This window comes from Eptesicus fuscus, chromosome 24 (genome assembly GCF_027574615.1).
Source record: "Eptesicus fuscus isolate TK198812 chromosome 24, DD_ASM_mEF_20220401, whole genome shotgun sequence".
Lineage (NCBI taxonomy): Eukaryota > Metazoa > Chordata > Mammalia > Chiroptera > Vespertilionidae > Eptesicus > Eptesicus fuscus.
The window spans coordinates 13,843,486-13,862,196 of record NC_072496.1 but is presented as its reverse complement, the minus strand read 5'-3'; the positions used below and the strand labels follow the sequence as shown (position 1 = coordinate 13,862,196).

The 18,711-nt window shown below is 41.5% G+C and overlaps 2 protein-coding genes across 2 annotated transcripts in view; both read right to left on the bottom strand.

The window, feature by feature from the left end:
* CATSPERE (catsper channel auxiliary subunit epsilon) overlaps positions 1-18,711 on the bottom strand; it is a 79,146-nt gene that overhangs the window by 37,192 nt on the left and 23,243 nt on the right. Inside the window, exons 9-12 of the mRNA XM_054713085.1 lie at positions 16,427-16,919; positions 8,106-8,580; positions 5,911-6,353; positions 935-993 (exon numbers count right to left, since the gene is read on the bottom strand). Coding sequence (XP_054569060.1) covers positions 935-993; positions 5,911-6,353; positions 8,106-8,580; positions 16,427-16,919 — 1,470 coding nt within the window. The remainder of the gene's footprint in view (positions 1-934; positions 994-5,910; positions 6,354-8,105; positions 8,581-16,426; positions 16,920-18,711) is intronic.
* Positions 2,783-4,325, bottom strand: LOC103293486 (non-POU domain-containing octamer-binding protein-like). The gene is given in 1 exon segment (XM_008149848.3): positions 2,783-4,325. A coding segment is annotated over 1 exon segment (1,371 nt). The 5' UTR covers positions 4,299-4,325; the 3' UTR covers positions 2,783-2,927.

The following is an 18,711-nucleotide window of genomic DNA, read 5'->3' as shown; positions in this document are numbered from 1 at the left end:
CGGGTGAGACCATGTGTCCCTGGATCCGGGTGAGGCCTCGTACACCTAGGCCCGGGTGAGCCCAAGTGGCCCTGGGTCTGGGAGAGGCCAAGCGTCCCTGGGTCCGGGTGCGACCATGTGTCCCTGGATCCGGATGAGGCCTCGTGCACCTAGGCCCGGGTGAGGCCACGTGCCCCTGGGTCTGGGAGAGGCCAAGCATCCCTGGGTACGGGTGAAGCCAGATCCTGGGTCCGGGTGAGGCCGTGCGCCCCTGGATCCATCCGGGTGAGGCTGGGTCCCAGGCCCGGGTGAGACCACGCGCCCCTTGGGTATGGGTGAGGCCACGTGCCCCTTAGTCCGGGTGACGCCGTGCCCCTGGGTTCGGCCGAGACCAAACCAGAGGGAGTCGGACCTCCATTACCACCATTTGTCCACCATCCAGAGCTGAGGGGTCAGTGCTGACATGTACACATAAGGAACTACTGGACATTGAAATTGGGTCTCAAAAGAACTGTTGGTCCAGGGGGAAGCTCGCTACAGATTGATTCATTTGCCTGTCAGCATAACTATTATTGCTCGTCTCACATTCAGTTCTTATTAGTATATATCTAGTGACATATGATCTCGCTCATCTAGGGGAAATGATGAACAACATAGACTGAGGAACAAGAACAGAACCAGAAGCAAGGAGGCATCGATCGGACTATCGGGCCTCAGAGGGAGGATAGGGGAGGGTAGGGGGAGGGTGGGGGGAGGGGGAGAGTTCAACCAAAGGACCTGTATGCATGCATATAAGCCTATCCAACGGTTAAGTTCAACAGGGGATTGGGGCATGCGTGGGGAGAGGGGTGGGATGCGAATGGGGGGATGAGGACAAATATGTGACACCTTAATCAATAAAGAAATTTAAAAAAATAAATAAATAAATAAATAAATAAATAAAAGTCATACTCACTGTAGCTTGAAGTAATCATGTACTGCCTCATAATTTACATTCTGATAAAATATTATGTCCTGAAAAAGAAAGTTAAAAAGTTTTTGTAAAGTAGGAAAATTGGGAATGGGGAAAATGGATACTTTCAAGACAGATTTAAATCTTTCTTTAGGTAAGAAAAATAATATATTTAGCGTTTTTAAATTTTTCTTTACTATCTCAGAAACTCCAACTATGTACATATTAGATTCCCTTTGTTACATTTTCCTTTTAATTTTATATTATTAGTCTTATTCCTATTGCTTCTCTCTCCCACTTCATTTGACTTTTGTCATGACCGTATTATTCTTATTTTTCATTTATATCCTGAGCATAGAAGACTTTTCACTTTTCTGTTTTCTAATAACCTTGTTTCTGGACCATTTTATTTGTTCTCTGATGGTTTTAAGTGATTACAGATACCATCTTGTCTGCAATTTCTGAGACAATGAGAAATTATCTGCCTGAACCTTTCCTCTGTAGTTTTTGAGTCATTTAAAAAAAATCTCCATTTGTTATTTGCATATGTCCTTGCTATTTGATTCCATCTGGGGTATGCTTCATCTTAATTTCCAGTATTTCAAAAGTTTGCTATATTCTAAGGTACAGTCATTTACAGAACATAGATGATATTAGAGGCAGAAAATTATAAGCCTCACATTTTTTTTAAGGATTAAAATGTATTTTCATAAGTTGATGCTGCATTACTGCTTCATTTTCAGAAAAAAACTCCAAAGGTATCAGGAACAAATCAAACATGGTACACCAATAAAAAATAAAGCATAGCATAACTACTTATGATAGGCAATGCTAAGAGCTATACTGTTGGACATTCATCATACAGCAACCCTGTTCCAAGGCTGTTATTAGGCCTATCAAGAAAAGCTGTGAACAGCTACATCAGACACAAAAGGGCCATTCCTGGGTTGTCCTCACCCAAGAAAAAGATGGAGGCAAGTTAACACAAGATTTTTTTTTTAAAGATACACTAAAATGAAAATCTCTAAGAGAAAAATGTCTTCTTTAGGGTATGAAGGGATAATATATGGGGTATAACAGAACCGTATGTATGTATGTTATCTGTGACCTCCGCAGACATTTGCCTGAATTCCCACCTGGGAGTGGATAAAGTGATGGAGGATGTTTGTGGTTTTTGTGGTACTGTTGTGGAGCGGCTGCGAGTGAATGACCACTGGAGCCCAGACCAAATTAAAATTTAGGGAGCCTTTATTAGCCGGGCGGCCAGACGACCTGGCGACTGCTCTGCCATTCTCCACGCAGGGAGACCAGAGAGCAGCAGCGACCCTTTGTGTAGGACCGCTTTTAAGCACATTAACCACATCCGGTTTTTGCAGAACAAGTAACCCAAGACAAAACAGTTTTTCCCAAGCAACATCAGGATCATGCCAATGACGACCATATTATTCACAGGGTCATCCTGTTCTTCAGAAAGCTGACAGTGTTCTGTGAAAGAAGGCTATGTGCTGGGAAGGGGCCATGAGACCATATCTCAAGGCCTGGCCTACTGTCAGCATTGACAATTCTATCTGGGGCATAGTCCACGGCCTCAGTAGTGCTCAAAAATTCCCACTCTCTAACAGTACATGTGGCAGTGTCTCCGGGGTCGGGAAATTTAAGAATGAGAATGCAAATAGAACAGGATAAACAGAATGGAATGATCAAGATTCATGGGGGCTCTAACTGGATCCCCTTTGCCATTGCTCCCCATCCTTGGCCTTCAATAATCAAGAGACTTCAGGAATGCACCACACAGACAGGATTCAACAATATGCCACACAGAAATGATTTAAATATCACCCCTCTCTTGACCTCTGGCCCTAGAGTAGTACAGGCAGGGAAGATCTAACTATTGGGAAGAATCCCTAACACTTTTCCAGGGTAGAATTCTGGCTAGTCCAAAAAGGGTCCTTCTCTTAAGGGTTTTGGGAAACTAGACACTGCAATTTTATTAGTATCAGCGACGTTTGTTTGGAGCAAAATCAGCTCCAGGAGCTGCACGGTTGAATGCAGGAGGGGTTCCACCAATTGCCCCTATTCCTTTCACTGTAGCAGCTTGGCCAAAGCATTCGGTAGTTGGTGGGGTGAATCCCAAGGTTCCATCTGGCATCATAGTGGCAGGTCCTGGAGGAGCTGGGGTACCAGCAGGCACAGGAGCAGGGGGCATGGCACCTCTGTTGTTTATGCCCATAGCACCCCCCATAGCCATCTGGCCCATCCCTATCTCCTGCTCTCTCGCATCAGGGAAGGTTCCCTTGAATCCTTCCTGCTGTCGCCTCATCTCTTCCTCACGGCGCCTGCGCTCTGCCTCCTGCCTGAGCTCCAGGTGCTTTCGTTTTTGCACGTCTTAGTTGTGCAGCTCTTCCATCCTCCGAAGTTCTTCTTGACACCTCATCAAATCCTGCCCCATTAGCATGACCTGGTGCTCATGGCGAGCAGCCTCCATCTCCATCTCCAGTTTCTCACGAGCTTCCTTGATGTTGCGGTCCACTTGGTCCTGCTGCTGTTTCTTCACCTCAATGAGTGCCTTCCAGCGCATGGCATATTCATACGCAAAGGAGCCAGGCTGTGCAAATCTAGGTGGCTGCTCCCTCTCCTTGTGAAATTGCTGGTTCTTTATAACCAGCTTCTCTGGAAGCCCTTCTTCATCATCTAACTGGTCCATGGGCTCCACAGTCACAGGTCGAGGAAATGCGGTGAGCAGGAAGGAACCTTCACTGCATCTGTCCAGAGCTTTCCGAGCAGCTGGCTTCCCTGAGAATTCAACAATGCCTTTTCCTGAGGGCCTTCCTCGGTCACCCACAATGACTACGGCCCTCTTCACCTGGCCGAACACAGAAAAGGCTTCCTCCGGCAGTTCGTTGGACACATACCGAGGAAGGTTTTGGACTGTAAGGGATGCACTATGGCAGGCAAAGCGCACACGCAGCTGCTTTCCACGGAGTGGCATGTTGTCCAGCTCTACTTGAGCAATCTCCGCTAGGGTTCGTGTTTCCAAGCGGATAAAGCCAAAGCCCTTATCCTCATGAATGAAGACTTCGCCTGCCTTCCCATATTTCTCCAATAGTTTCCTCATTTCCTCCTCAGTGATGTCAGGAGCAAGATTGCCCACCAAGAGCCGGCTACGTTGGGTGAAGGTCTTCTCTCCTGGTTTCCTAAAATTCTTCAGGTCAATAGTCAAGCCTTCATTTTGGCTGCTGGCTTGTTGTCCATTTGCAGGTACTGCTGGCGGCGGTGGCTGCTGCTGTTGCTGCTCGTAGTGATGCTGATGGTGCTTTCTTGGAGCATGGTTTTGCTTCTCCAAGTTAAAGGCTTTATTGCTCTGCATTTTTTGTACCCCTCTACCGACTGTTCGCTCCTCAAAGTAACGGCCAAGCCTCACATTTTTAAAGTATAGTGATTACATCCCTAGATCCTTAAACCTTTTCCCTTACACTTTTATATTTACATATAAACACACACACATTAACAGTAGTTCCTTTCCTTGAACATGGAACTAGATTTATTTTTAATATAATGACTTTCACAACCTTCAACTTTATCACAAGATTGTAGATTTTGTGTTATACCACTTAACATCCAGCTTATGAGTAAGTAAACCTTGTCTCAGAAATGAGATTTTTTCCTAAGATTTTTCAGAGGCACAGAGTCTCTGTTCTGATCACAATATATTAGCCAGCACCAAACTGATCTCCCTCTAAACACACACACACACACACACACACACACACACACACACACACACACGTCGTTTTATATCTCTCAAGATAAATATGGATGAAGAAATACTAAATCAACTCAAAATGAGATTAGTTACTTGAATGGAACACCTGAAACCCTGAAGAACTCCTAAAAGAAAACACAGGTGTCAACTCCTTCATATTGGTCTTGACAATGATTTTTCGGATTTGACACCTAAAGCAAAGGCAACAAAAGCAAAAGGCAACGTTGTCTCTGAATGTAAACCATGAGGCAGTAGATGGCTAGTTACTTTAAGCTGCAGTGAGGATGACTTTTAGAACCTGCTCATGCTAAATATGCTATTCAGGTTCTCGATTTGTGGCTATCCTTTTATTTACATGGCCTCATATCCTTTTAAATATCCATATTGGAAATTCCTTCAAGTGTCTGGATCGATATGAAATCGGTATTGTGTGTAAAAATGTAGAAGGTTCCTTGTGGCTAAAGGGAAACTGACCTATCGGAAGGTTATTTACTCCAACTGTGAGCGAATGTTTGCAAAGATGGCTGCAGTCACTTCTCTCACTCAAGCGTGCAAGTCCCTGTACAACACACTTCAGCTGTTCTATTAAGAGGCGGAGTCTATTTCCCCATCCTCTTAATCAGGGCTGGTCTTGTGAACTGCTTTGATGAATAGAATGAGGCCAAGCCCAGGCCTCAGGAGGCCGAGTCGCTTCCTCTCTCTCTGCTGTGGAACACTGCCCTGAGACTGCCACGCAGAGAAACCGGACCTCGTGTGCAGATGGCAGCCACATGGAGTAGAGACAAGTCCTCCAGCCCAAGCCCCTCACACCACGCCAGTGAATGAGGCCACCTGAGACCATCCTACCCAGACAGGCCGCCCAAGGACCACAGCTTCATGAGTGAGCCCAGGTGAAATGCCCAGTTACTCACAACCCTAACTTGTGGATTTGACGGAAAAACCAGGCATAAGAATAAAATAAAAGATAAAAGGAAGAACACAATACAACTGACAGATATTTCTTCAGAAACGTATTTTAAGTCGCAAAGAGGCCTTAGATATTGCAAGTGAAAACTGTGGCTCAGGAATTAATGGCTTATCATATTATTTATGAAAAACACGTATGTTTCTCAACATGTTCCAAGCTAAACCTAGAAGGGAAATCTGTTTTAAAGAATATTAACATTATGCTTTTACATTTATTAAAATCAAATGACATTTTAAAATAATAACTTACCAAGGTTTTAGTGCAGAATCCTGAAGCAATTTCATACTGAAGATAGAATTTATTTTCTAATAGTTTTGGGCCATAAGGTTCCACAATAATATACAAACCATAATTTTCTGGGTAGACTATTTGAGCCCAAACTGACAGATTCTCTCCTTTGTCCAAGATGTAAAAAACACGATTAATATTATTATGAAATGCCACAAAGGGGCATTTTTCTTTTGTTTTGAAAGTTACACTTCGTACTTCCAGACCTAAGGGATATTCCTGTACATAGAGTGTGCCATTTTCAAAAACATGTACAAAATTTATTTGACTAAATAAATTCAAAAAAACTGATGATTTTGTTGATGTGTTTGTCCATAAATGTAGCTTCACTGCATCTCTGATATTAATCTTGAAATAAAACAAGATATTATTTTCCATTTTTACCAAGATATTTCCATAGTAATCTAGAAAAAGAGAGAGAGAGAAGTTTGTTATTCTAAGTAACCATAAATCCACGCTCTTTTATGTAATTGGACTTTTACCCAAAGTAATCTTTTTTATAATGACTATTCACGTACTTTGAGAAAATTAGGGTGTTCAGGCACAAACCTGCAACTTTACACAATAACTTCTCCTCCATTTCACAGTACAGTAGGTTTTTCCTGCATTCACGATATCACTTATATATCACATCATTTATAGGGGGAAAAAAGAGCTTACTAATGTGTATTAAATAGTGAGAATGAGCATGACAAGAATGGCATTATAGGAAGCATTGTAGACTAAATTATGTCCCCCTCTCAAATGCATATGGTGAAGCCTTAACTCCCATTGTGACGGTATTTGGAGATTAGTCTTTAAGGAGGTTATTTAGATTAAATGAGGTCATAAGGGTGGGGCCCTATTTCTATATGACTGGTGTCCTCAGAAGGCAAGGCACCAGATCTCTCTCTCCCACCCCGCCCCCTTTCCCTGCATGCACACAGAGGAAAGGCCATATGAGGACATAATGGGAAGTTGGCTGCTGTCTCCAATCCAGGAAGGGAGTCCTCATCAGAAACCAACTTGATGACACCTTGATCTTGAACTTCTAGCCTCCAGAACCATGAGAAAATAGATTTCTATTGTTTAGGCCACCTACTCTGTGGCATTTTGGTATGTCAGTCCTAGCAGAATATAATTGGGATGAAGAATGGGGAGGGGTGGTCACTTCTTCATGTTCATTCTGTAAATAATAATACGTTTTCTTCCCTCAATAGAGTATTATGTTTAAGTCTTAGAGGTTCATAGACAGTAAGTCTCTTAACCTCTTTGGTTCTATAGCCATCTCTGTAAAATGAACAGTTAGTTGATGTCAACAGTTAGCTTTCTTTTCAGATACAACATTCTTGGTGGGCCACTTCTAGCCGGGGGTCCCCACACCACCCCCATGATATGCTGAGCAGAAGGCTCAAGTTCAGGTGCTGCTTCTTGCCACTTCCTAGCTGGCCAACCTCGGGCTGGTGACCTGCCCTCCTGGAGCCCTGTGTTCCCCCCAAGAAAGACATTGAAGTTCTAGCTCTCATTACAACTTCGGAATGTGCCCTTTTTTTGGAGATAGGATCATTACAGCTGAGCTTGGTTAAGACAAGGGCATACCAGAGTAGGGGAGTCCTGTTGTCCTTAAAACAAGACACAGGGAGCACGCTATGTGATGACAAAGGTAGAAATTGGAACGATGTGGCTGTAAGCCAAGGGATGCAAGGTTTGCTAGAAGCCACCGGAAGTTAGGGAGAGAAAGGAAAGATTCCTCTTCGGGTTTCAGAGGGAGTGTGGCATTGCTGACACCTTGAAAGCAGACTTCTAGCCTCCAGAACCAGGAGACAATACACTGCTGTTGTATTAAACCACCCAGTTTTTGTAGTTTGTTACGGGAGCCCTAGGAAATGAATAAAACCACGTCACCTCCTGCACTGAAAAGGCACATGTAAGTTGCTTATTTCATATCCTCTGATTGACCAAAATGAACCTCTGAAAAAAAAGAACTTGAGTTTGCCATTTTGCTATGCAAGATCCTAGTTAATGTTAGTAGAATTTGATACCCATTTTTAGGTGGTAAGAAGTCCACCTTTACCTATCAATATTTAATGTACATTTAAATTTGCTACATCTTCATAAGAAAGTCATCTATTACAAAATCAAGAGTATTTTTTTTTTGCACAATGAGAATGCCTCACCTAAATAAGCATCATGAATAATACTGTCATGTGATAATTTTGATAGATTCCCAAATTCTGTAGGTGTCTGTATAACTCCAGTAGTAGTGAAATTGTGATAAGAATAGTAGACCCTGTGTTTGTCCCATAGTATTAAGTCTGGCAATGATGAATATATAAAATGTGGAGTTATGAAACTGTCAATTGTGACATTTAATGAAAAGTCTTGGTGCACCCACTTTTTCGAATCTTCATTATATATCACTAGGTGAATTTGTTTCATGACATTACATGTAACACAGAAATTTAACAACAAGCCCAATTCCAAAGGGTGGGCTGTATACTCAATGTTGTGTATACTCAGAGTAGCAGTTGAGGGTATATCTAGAATTTCCATCAGTTTTTTAGTATTTATTATTTTGACAAATTGAAGAGAATCATATCCAAGATAAATTGTATCTCTTGTCCAGATTGCCATGTTGCTTCTGTTATTAGCCTGGAAAATGGAAAATAGAAAATAATTAGAATATCTTCAATTTTAGGGATAGTCCTAACAATTCCTGTCTTCTAACTTGCTATATTTAAAAGTAAAACATAGTTCAAAGATCTAGAACAAGCTCTCCAAAAATTCATCTGGAATAAAAAAACACCCCGAATAGCCACAGCTATCTTGAGAAAGAAGAACAAAGTTGGAGGGATCACAGTACCAGATATCAAGCTATATTACCAAGCCACGGTTCTCAAAACTGCCTGGTACTGGCACAAGAACAGACATATAGACCAACTAGTAGCCCTGTACACCAATCCATGTGCCAGTAGCTTGCCAGTAGCTCGCTGCCGTCCTCCAGTAACTCTCTGCCTGCTGCTCCGTCCTCCTGTAGTCCCCCCCCCCGTTTCTCCTCCCCCCACCCCACTCATCCCATAGCTTGCTGCCCTGCCCCCTCCTGTAGCTCTCCAACGCCCAAGTGTAGCTCGCTGCCCCACCCTCCTGCTGATCCATGATCCGGTCATTAAGTGGTCATTCATTAGGCTTCATGGCGTAATGACTATTTGTATATTACATCTTTATTATATAGGATGGAACAGAATAGAGACCCCAGAAATTGACCCAAGCCATTATACTCAATTAATATTTGACAAAGGAGGCAAGAGCATATAATGGAGTCAAAATAGTCTCTTTAATAAATGGTGCTGGGAAATTTGGTCAGATACATGCAAAAAATGAAACTAGATCACCAACTTACACCATACACAAAAATAAACTCAAAATGGATAAAGGACTTAAATGTAAGATGGAAAACCATAAAAATCTGACAAGACTCCATAGGCAGCAAAATATCAGACATATGTCGTAGCAATATCTTTACCTTCACAGCTCCTAGGTCAATGGAAACTAAGGAGAAATTAAACAAATGGGACTACATCAAAATAAAAAGCTTCTGCACAGCAAAAGAAACCATCAACAAAATAACAAGAAAGGCGACTGGGGAGAACATATTTGCCAATGTTATCTCTGATAAGGGTTTAATCTCCAACATTTACAGGGAACTCATACAACTTAACAAAAAGAAGATAAACAACCCAATCAAAAAATGGGCAAAGGACCTAAATAGACACTTTTCGAAAGAGGACATTCAGAAAGCCAAGAGACATGTGAAAACACTGGTAGCCCTGCACACGAATCCGTACGCCAGTAGCTCTCTGTGGGGCCTGGCAGCTTCTCGCCCGCTGCCCAGAGGCCCTCCACAGCCAGGGCGAGACGCTTGCCTCGTTGCCGTGGCGACAAAGCAATCATTCCATCAGACCACTCACACTGCCCGCTCTCAATGGCCACCACCCCCCAGGACTGGGGGACTCCAGTGGGGCTGAGAGGACTGGGCATCGCCATCTTGTAGCTACGGGTGTCGCCATTTTGTGATGGAGTAATGGTTAATTTGCATATTACCCTTTATTAGGTAGGGTACTCAAAGTCACTAATCGTCTGAGAGATGCAAATCAAAACAACAATGAGGTACCATCTCACACCTGTCAGAATGGGTAACATCAACAAATCAACAAATGACAAGTGCTGGAGAGGATGCTGAGAAAAGGGAACCCTCGTGCACTGCTGGTGGGAATGCAGATTGGGGCAGCCATTGTGGAAAACAGTATGGCATTTCTTCAAAAATTTAAAAATGTGCCCTAGCTGGTTTGGCTCAGTGGATAGAGCGTCGGCCTGCAGACTGAAGGGTCCTGGGTTCGATTCCGGTTAAGGGCATGTACTTTGGTTGCGGGCACATCCCCAGTGGGGGGTGTGCAGGAGGCAGCTGATCGATGTTTCTCTCTCATCGATGTTTCTAGCTCTCTATCCCTCTCCCTCTTCTGTAAAAAAAAAATCAATAAAATATATATTTTAAAAAAAAGAAATACATTTAAAAAAAAAATTTAAAAATGTAACTGCCATTTGACCCAGTAATACCACTTCTAGGGATATATCCCAAGAAAACAGAAACACCAATTAGAAAGGATATATGCCACCCCTATGTTCATAGCAGCACAATTTACAATAGCTGGGATTTGGAAACAGTCTAAATGCCCATCAGCAGATGAGTGGATTAGAAAACTGTGGTACATCTATGAAATGAAATACTATGCTGCTGTAAAAAAGAAGGAATTCTTACTATTTGCAACAGCATGGATGGAACTGGAGAGCATTATGCTAAGTGAAATAAGCCTGTCAGTGAAAGAAAAATACCACATGATCTCACTCATTTATGGATAATAAAGAACATTATAACCTGAAGAACAAAAAGATACAGAGGCAGAGAAAATTACAGTGGGAAGGCTGGGGAGGGTTGCAGGGGTGGAGGAGGTAAGAGATCAACCAAAGGACTTGTATGCATGCATATATGCATAACCAATGGACGCAAGACACTGGAGAGGGGGTGAGGGCAGGTGCCGGGGTGTAGGGGAGGCCGGGGGAAGGTCAATGGGGAAAAAAGGAGACGTATGTACTACTATTTGTAATACTTTAAACAATAAAATAACATTTTAAAAAAGTAAAACATAGTAACTAGAATGGTTTATTTTTTAGTACATTTCTGAAAAATACTTCAGGGACAGAAATATATGGCATAGAAATATGTCATATTACAATAAAAAGAAATTATTCCAGTAATTTTATTTTTAATCAGTAGAAATAATCAATCTTAATTCCCTTTTAATTCCTCAAAGACTATCGATCTTCTCTTTACCTAAGTATATATTTACTCTGGTCAGGAGTGTCCCTTTGACCTTGCTGTTTACTAAGATCAATCTATAATGACACCTCAAACATTACATTATTATTTTTTTAATTCTAGCTTCGATGGGTATCAGATAAAGGGAAGAGAGAAATTAAAACTTTAAACAAATCAATACTTCCCTTTTGTGGACCCAGTCTGTTAGAGACAAAGGCTATTGAGAGACTACGTCTGACATTCAGAGGTCCTCATTTCATTCAGTGGGCCCTTCTCCAGCTGTTTCTAATTCTTAGAGATTTTTATATAAAATGTAACTCCTATGTTCATGACCACTAGAAGGAGTCTTTTGGGCACATCTTGTCTATACTCAAATAGGCTGTAGACAGATATCAAACAGGTAACCAAAGAAAGAGACTAAGACTATTTGGAGTAAAAAGTATTTTTATCAAATAAAGATTCAACTTCAAGTCTAGAGCTCATGTTGCTGGAAAAGAGTGTGAAACACCTTCAACGAGGAAACATATTAGAAACAAAATGATGAGCCCTTCACAGAAAAGACTCACAGCTATTCTCATTCTTGGCAGAGGGATGGGAAGAGGAATAGGCTATAAATATGACAGATGGGAATCCCAGGGAGCCCAGCCAGGGAATGAGTTTTTCACTCACCCACAAACTCTCCTAAGATCTTCACTTAATGCTGGGGTGTAATAAATCAAAGATCTTGGGGCAAGGCAGGGGAGCTGGGGGATCCCTTTGAAGCATTCAGGGTCTCTTGCAACTATCCTATATAATAAAGAGGTAATATGCAAATGACCCTCACACCCTCACAAGATGGCTGCCTATGACCAGGCCAGCAGGGGGGTTAGTGAGGGACGACCAAATGACTGAACAGCAGGCTGTGTGGGGTGACCAGGTGGGCAGGGGTGGGCAGTTAGGGGCGACCAGGCCAGCAGAGGGGGCACAGTTGGGGGCAGACCAGGCCAGCAGGGGGGGCAGTAAGGGGTGACTAGGCTGCCGGGGTGGCAGTTAGGAGTGACCAGCCGGCAGGGGGGGGGGGCAGTCAGGGGTGATCAGGCCGGCATGCAGAGGCAGTGAGGGGCGATCAGGCAGGCAGGCAGGTGAGTGATTAGGAGCCAGTGGTCCTGGATTGTGAGAGGGATGTCCAACTGCCGGCAGTTGGACATCCCCCAAGGGGTCCCAGATTGGAGAGGGTGCAGGCTGGGCTGAGGGGACCCCCTCCATGCACAAATTCCATGCACCGGGCCTCTGGTCTATATATATAAAAGCCTAAGTGACCGCTAACTGGCAACTGGTTAATGGTCTGGTAGCTATGATGCACAATGACCACCAGGGGTCAGACGCTCATCGCAGGAGTTACCAAGCTGTGGTGACTTGGCAGCTGTGATTCTCGGGTGTTGCACCTAGAACCAGAGAGGAGGGAGCTCGATTCCGGGTGTGTCACCCAAGAAACACCCTCTTCTCAATCCGGGACCCCTTGGGGGATGTCGGAGAGCTGGTTTTGGCCCGGTCCCCGCAGGCCAGGCTGACGGACTTTAGTAACATATAACCCTCTGAAGACAGGCAGGGCGCAGGCAGCAAGGCAGCAAAGTTGCGAGAAATCATCTGCATTTTGGATTCTCAGGTACACAGGCTGGGAGTTGGATAAGAGATCGGAGAGAAACTTTCTGTTCACTTTCTGAGTCATGCTTGGCCTCTACCCAAATTGTAAAGCAGTCTCCCTGCCAAGACTGGGGATAGGGAAGCAGGAGAGAAAGATAGGTCTGCCAAGGCACACAAATCCAGGGGCAAATGAGAGAGAAAAGAGAATCCCTCGGTGATTAAAAAAAAAAAAAAAGCTGACAGCTAGACTATAAAGCAGAGACAGCTCTCTTCTGGTTTAGAATGCTGGTGGCTCAGTTGTAAAGTATGAAGAGATCTCTGGAATCTTGTCAGCGTTAAGATACCAAGCATGGCTAACAAGAAAATAACCATGATAAAAATGCTGAACTATCTAGTGAGAAAGAGGCAACTTGAGTGCAGAGATGAGGAATCAGCTGAGACATGTAAATGATAGAAAAGAAGAAAATGGAAATGCTAGAAATAAAAAATGTTATATCAGGAATGAAGACATTATTAGACAAATTTAAGAATTATTTGGGAAAAGCAGAGGAAAAGAAGCAGTGAACTTGCCCTAGCCGGTTTGACTCAGTGGATAGAGCATTGGCCTGTGGACCTAAGCGTCCCAGGTTTGATTCTGGAGAAGGGCATTTGCCTGGGTTGTGGGCTTGATTCCCAGTGGGAGGCATGCAGGAGGCAGCCGATCAATTATTCTCTTCATCATTGGTGTTTCTAGCTCTTTCTCCCTCTCCCTTCCTCTCTGAAATAAATATATATATATATATATATATGTATAAAAGAAGCAGTGAACTTGAAGAAAGTGAACAGCATGTATACAAACTAAAGTACAAAGATAGAAGCAGAGTGAAAAAAAATGAACAGGTGGTCTGAGATCTCTGGGACAATATTAAATGGTCTCAAATAGAGACTGTTATGAAGAACGGTTTTGTCTGATGGTTTTATGGCCGCTGGCTTCTGTAATACTCATTCTTATCCACCTACAACTCCTCATGGCTTCTCCATCTACTACCCAGCGTCCAGGAAGGTCCTGCCAGGAGCAGAGGGGCTTGGACCCAATAGTTAGCATAGTAGGGCAGGGTTAGGACCTGTACTCCCACACTTGGACCAGTTGGCAGAATAGAGCAGTGAGTGCTCTCACAATTAGTGCTATGAGCAGGATTTAGGAGTAAGCTCTCCCATGAGAATTAGATCCTGCTCTGACAACATCCCAAAATTAATAAAATACATAATCCCCCAAATCCAAGAAGCTCAGCTGAACCTCTACAGGATAAATACAGGGTTGGGCAAAATTACGGTAGGTTTATAGTTGTATGCAAAACATAGAGTTTATTCTTGTATTATTCATTAATTATTGTATCTTTTCTACACAAACAACTGTAAGCCTACTTTTGCCCCACCCTGAGGGCCAATATGAACTTTATCTCAGTTATTTTTTAAAAAATATATTTTATTGATTTTTTACAGAGAGGAAGGGAGTGGGATAGAAAGTTAGAAATATCAATGAGAGAGAAACATCGATCAGCTGCCTCCTGCACACCTCCTACTGGGGATGTGCCCGTAACCAAGGTACATGCCCTTGACCAGAATCGAACCTGGGACCTTTCAGTCCATAGGCCGATGCTCTATCCACTGAGCCAAACCGGTTAGGGCTCTCAGTTATTTAAGTATTTCACAATCTTCTGACTTCCATTCATCTCATCCAATTGTTGTATTGTCTTTGTTTATAATTTGTATTTTCTGTTTGAATATTTTTTATATCTCTTATTAGTTTCTGATACCATGCAATATCATTATTTTGTGTCTCAGTGGGCTCTCTTTTTTCCTATATCAATCAGAATTTATTACTATTTCAGGATTGAATATTGATATCTTTACTTAACTCTGAAAAATTCTCAGCTCTTTCCCATTTTATCTAATCTTTTATTTTGGAATTCTGGTTAGATTATATATTGGATTTTCTCTTTTCCATTCATCTCTCTCTTCTACTCTGTTTGTTTTCCATCCCTTTTTCTCTCATCTTTTCATTTTGTTTAATTTCTTATCTAATTTACAATTTAATTATTTTTGTTGTATCCAATCTTCTATTTAAACTTTCCATTGAATTTTATATTTCAGTTATTATTAATTTTAATAATAATAATAGTAAGTTTACTACATCAAATGTCATATTTCAACATTAATTCTTATATATTAATATATTTTGAAATAGAATTCACATATAGAAATGGACCAAATGGAAATATATATAGCTGAAAGATTTATCACAAAGCAGAGTCTAACAAATAGAATCTTGTCAGAACTCCCAAATGCCCCTCATACTGTTTCCCAATCACTACATCTTTACTTTCAGGATAACTACTATCCTAAATTTTATGATAATGAATTCCTTGCTTTTAGTATTACTAATTACCTTGCTATTTGATAGACTTTTTAAAAAATGTTTTCTATTTTCTTTTTCAATTTATTTAAATCCAGGAAAAATATGTCATATCTGTCAGTCCCAACATCTGATGTCCTTGCAGGAATGATTCTGCTCTTTATTGTTTGTGCTGACTCCTGTGACATCTTCTTCATATATTTTGCCATTTTTGAATATGAGCTCAATTCTGCCAGAATATTATTTGTGAAAAGTTTTCAAAGCCTAACTTTATGGTTTGTTCCTCCAAAAGGGATTTGTGTTTGCTTCTGCCTGGTACTAGGCTCGATATTTCTTGGCCCACTGTAAATTTGGGCCCCAAAGTCCATGTCGGTTGCTTTTTGGTCATGAATTCCAAAGACAAGACTTTTTCTGGCCTTTTAAGAGTTAAAGTGGAGATACATTTAATTATGTTGGGAAATTTTGGAAGGTTCCTCTTTTATGCAAAAAATTAGCAGATGCCCTCCTTGCTCAGGTCCCAGCCTTTGTGTTTAAGTACCAGATGTCTAAATGCTTGGGACCAGCACTGGCCTCGGAAGCCGAGATTTTGGCATTTGCTTATGTCTCTGAATTAGTGCTACAGGACTCCACTTTCCTCTTGGAATTTTCCTTACTTCCACAGAAGCTCAGTTATGTGCCTAGAGAAGTTTAAAATTTTTTATGCAGCATTTCAGGTGTTTTGTAATGCTCTAGCTTAAGGATATCTTATTCACTCTATTGTCGGAAATTAAAGAGTTAATTCATTTTTGAGAGCACATGGGAATTTTTGTTTGCGGAAAATAACTTTTTGATCTTTTGCCCATGACAAGACAAAACAAAACTCTCATAATATAACTAAGTAACACTGTGCAATAATACACAAGATTCATTTTATTCTCTGTTGTCGGAGGTACAGCTCTGTAAAGGGCGCTGAGAAGTTAGGTCAGGAAGATAGAGCTATTTTCAGCCATGTAAAATAATTTTGCAAAAAAAACTGCAGAGGGTAATCTAATATTTCACTGAACTAAAAGGTATGGTGAATATTTAAATGTGTAAGTGTAAATACATATGTATAATATTTTACTAACCTTCAATAAATAGTCCATCCAACACCATTTTCTTGTTGTAATGCCAATAATTCCACCTTCAGGAAGATTTTCCTTGCTTCCCAGTTTTGCAAACGTGGTCAAATTTTTTAGATAGAGGATACCATTTATTAAAAAAAATATTCCATCATGGGATAGGGTCACATCAGACACATTGCTTCTTTCTTTGTCAGTCAGGATGCTTGGAGGCACTCTGATTCTGGTCCAAGTGCGAAATGAATCGTTGGTTTGAAAGGTCTCCATATTGGCTACCAGGACAATAGATGATGGAACACAGGCATCCCAGACTGTCATTAACTGACTACCAAGCGGTGAAGAGATTGGTAAAAAGCCAGGAATCTCAGGGATTATCAACCAAGGAAAACCCATCAGGAAAAGGATATCTGCAACAAAGCAATCTTGAAAAGACACCTGATTTCCTCTGATATCTTTTGCTATATCATTTGCTGCCATTGGTACTGAGATATGCCAGGCCCTAAGAAGAGAACAGAAAAGATAAGAATTAAATGGTCTCTCCTCTCCCATCCATCTTGCAGAGTGTTGGCATTTATCATCTTTAAAACTTTTAAAAAATTTTTATCAACATAAACCTGGGTAAAATAAATCAAATAGCATTAAATGCTACCCATTTCTCCTCATTCTTCACTCTTGTTCCCAAAGGAGAACAATCTTTTTTTAAAAAAATAAATGTTTTTATTGATTTCAGAGTAGAAGGAAGAGGTAGAGCTAGAAACATCCATGATGAGAGAGAATCATCAATTCGCTGCCTTCTGCACGCACCCTACTGGGGATCAAGCCCACAACCTGGGCATGTGCCTTGACCAGGAATTGAACCATGACCTCCTGGTTCATAGGCTGACGCTCAACCACTGAGCGACACTGGCTGGGTGAAGGAGAACAGTCTTGACTCTTAATGCTCCTTCATATTCTCAAACAAATATTCTTATACTGCTTCTTAATATGATTTTTACACATTGGCTTCTTATATGACAGATGAAACTGTATCTCTCATAGCGTATACCTACTGATGCAACATCTTTCCTTTCAAATGTCACAATGTTTAGCTAAATCTATGGTGTTTATATTGTTATTAATATGTATATATTGTTTACTACTGAGCCAGTTATTATACTAAGATTGTTTTCTTTGATAAATGTATATTTACAATATTTTCCCCAGAGTTAATGTTTTATTTTGAAAATTTGTTTAGTGTTCTAACTTTTCCAACAGGTAGCTGAAATGGCCCTTCATCGTGGTTTCCATGGAGTGAACGCAGAGGTAATCTAGCACTTGTTTGCTGGGATTTCCCTTCGCTTCTCTCTGGGTTGAAGCACCCATTTACTGGATCTAATACTTTGATCTTGTTTTGCTAACACATATTCTTCAGTAAGTACTCTTTGTCCAAGTGCATCTGAAAATAAATTTTTTGAGATCCTGAAATCCCAAAATATCTTTAACACTTTTGTTTGATAGTTTGTCTGGGCAGAGACTTCAGAGCCTGGACAGCATTTTCTCCAGTCTGTTTGTATTTAGGGAGAATTACTAATGAGAATGACACATTGGTCCTTGTTACTTAAATGACTTGCCTTTCCATACGCTTTTAGGGTCTTCCCCTTTTTTCTTGGTATTCTAAAATTTGACAGGGCTGGGTCTTATCTTTTGAAGTGGACACATGAGGAATTTGTGGAAACCAGCACTCGGACATATATCTTAGAAGTCAGGGAAAGTTCTGAGGAGCGTTTCTCAGCAGGCCCATCCAGACACATCAGGCTGCAGAATGGTCAGTAAGTCTTCTTTAGTTTCCTATTTCCTCAATCAACACACACTTGGGTTGGTGGTGATGGCATTCTGCCCACTCAAAATGAGGTCTTCCCGGGTCAAGAGGACCCCATGTTGGAGTAATTGTAGGGTTACCATCAAACCTCTATGCCCTAACCACGCCACCATGAAAATCAGTGCAACTCTGATTCTGACTCTAACATCTGTTTCAAGTTCAATTACACACACAAAAAAAAATCACCAGTACCATTTTGTTCCATTGTCCACTGGCTATAATAATCTCATACTAAGGTGAACACCTACCTGTGTAGTAGTCACCCAGATCCAGATTCAGAACATACCAATACTGTGGAAAGTTAATGTCTCTCCCTCCCCACTACAGGCCTATTTTTTGTTTGCATTTGTGTCCACATTCCTGTGCTTTTAAAAACTAGTTTTGCCACAGTTTCAGGTCTTGGAGACAAGCATGGGGGAGGAGAGGGGAGGGC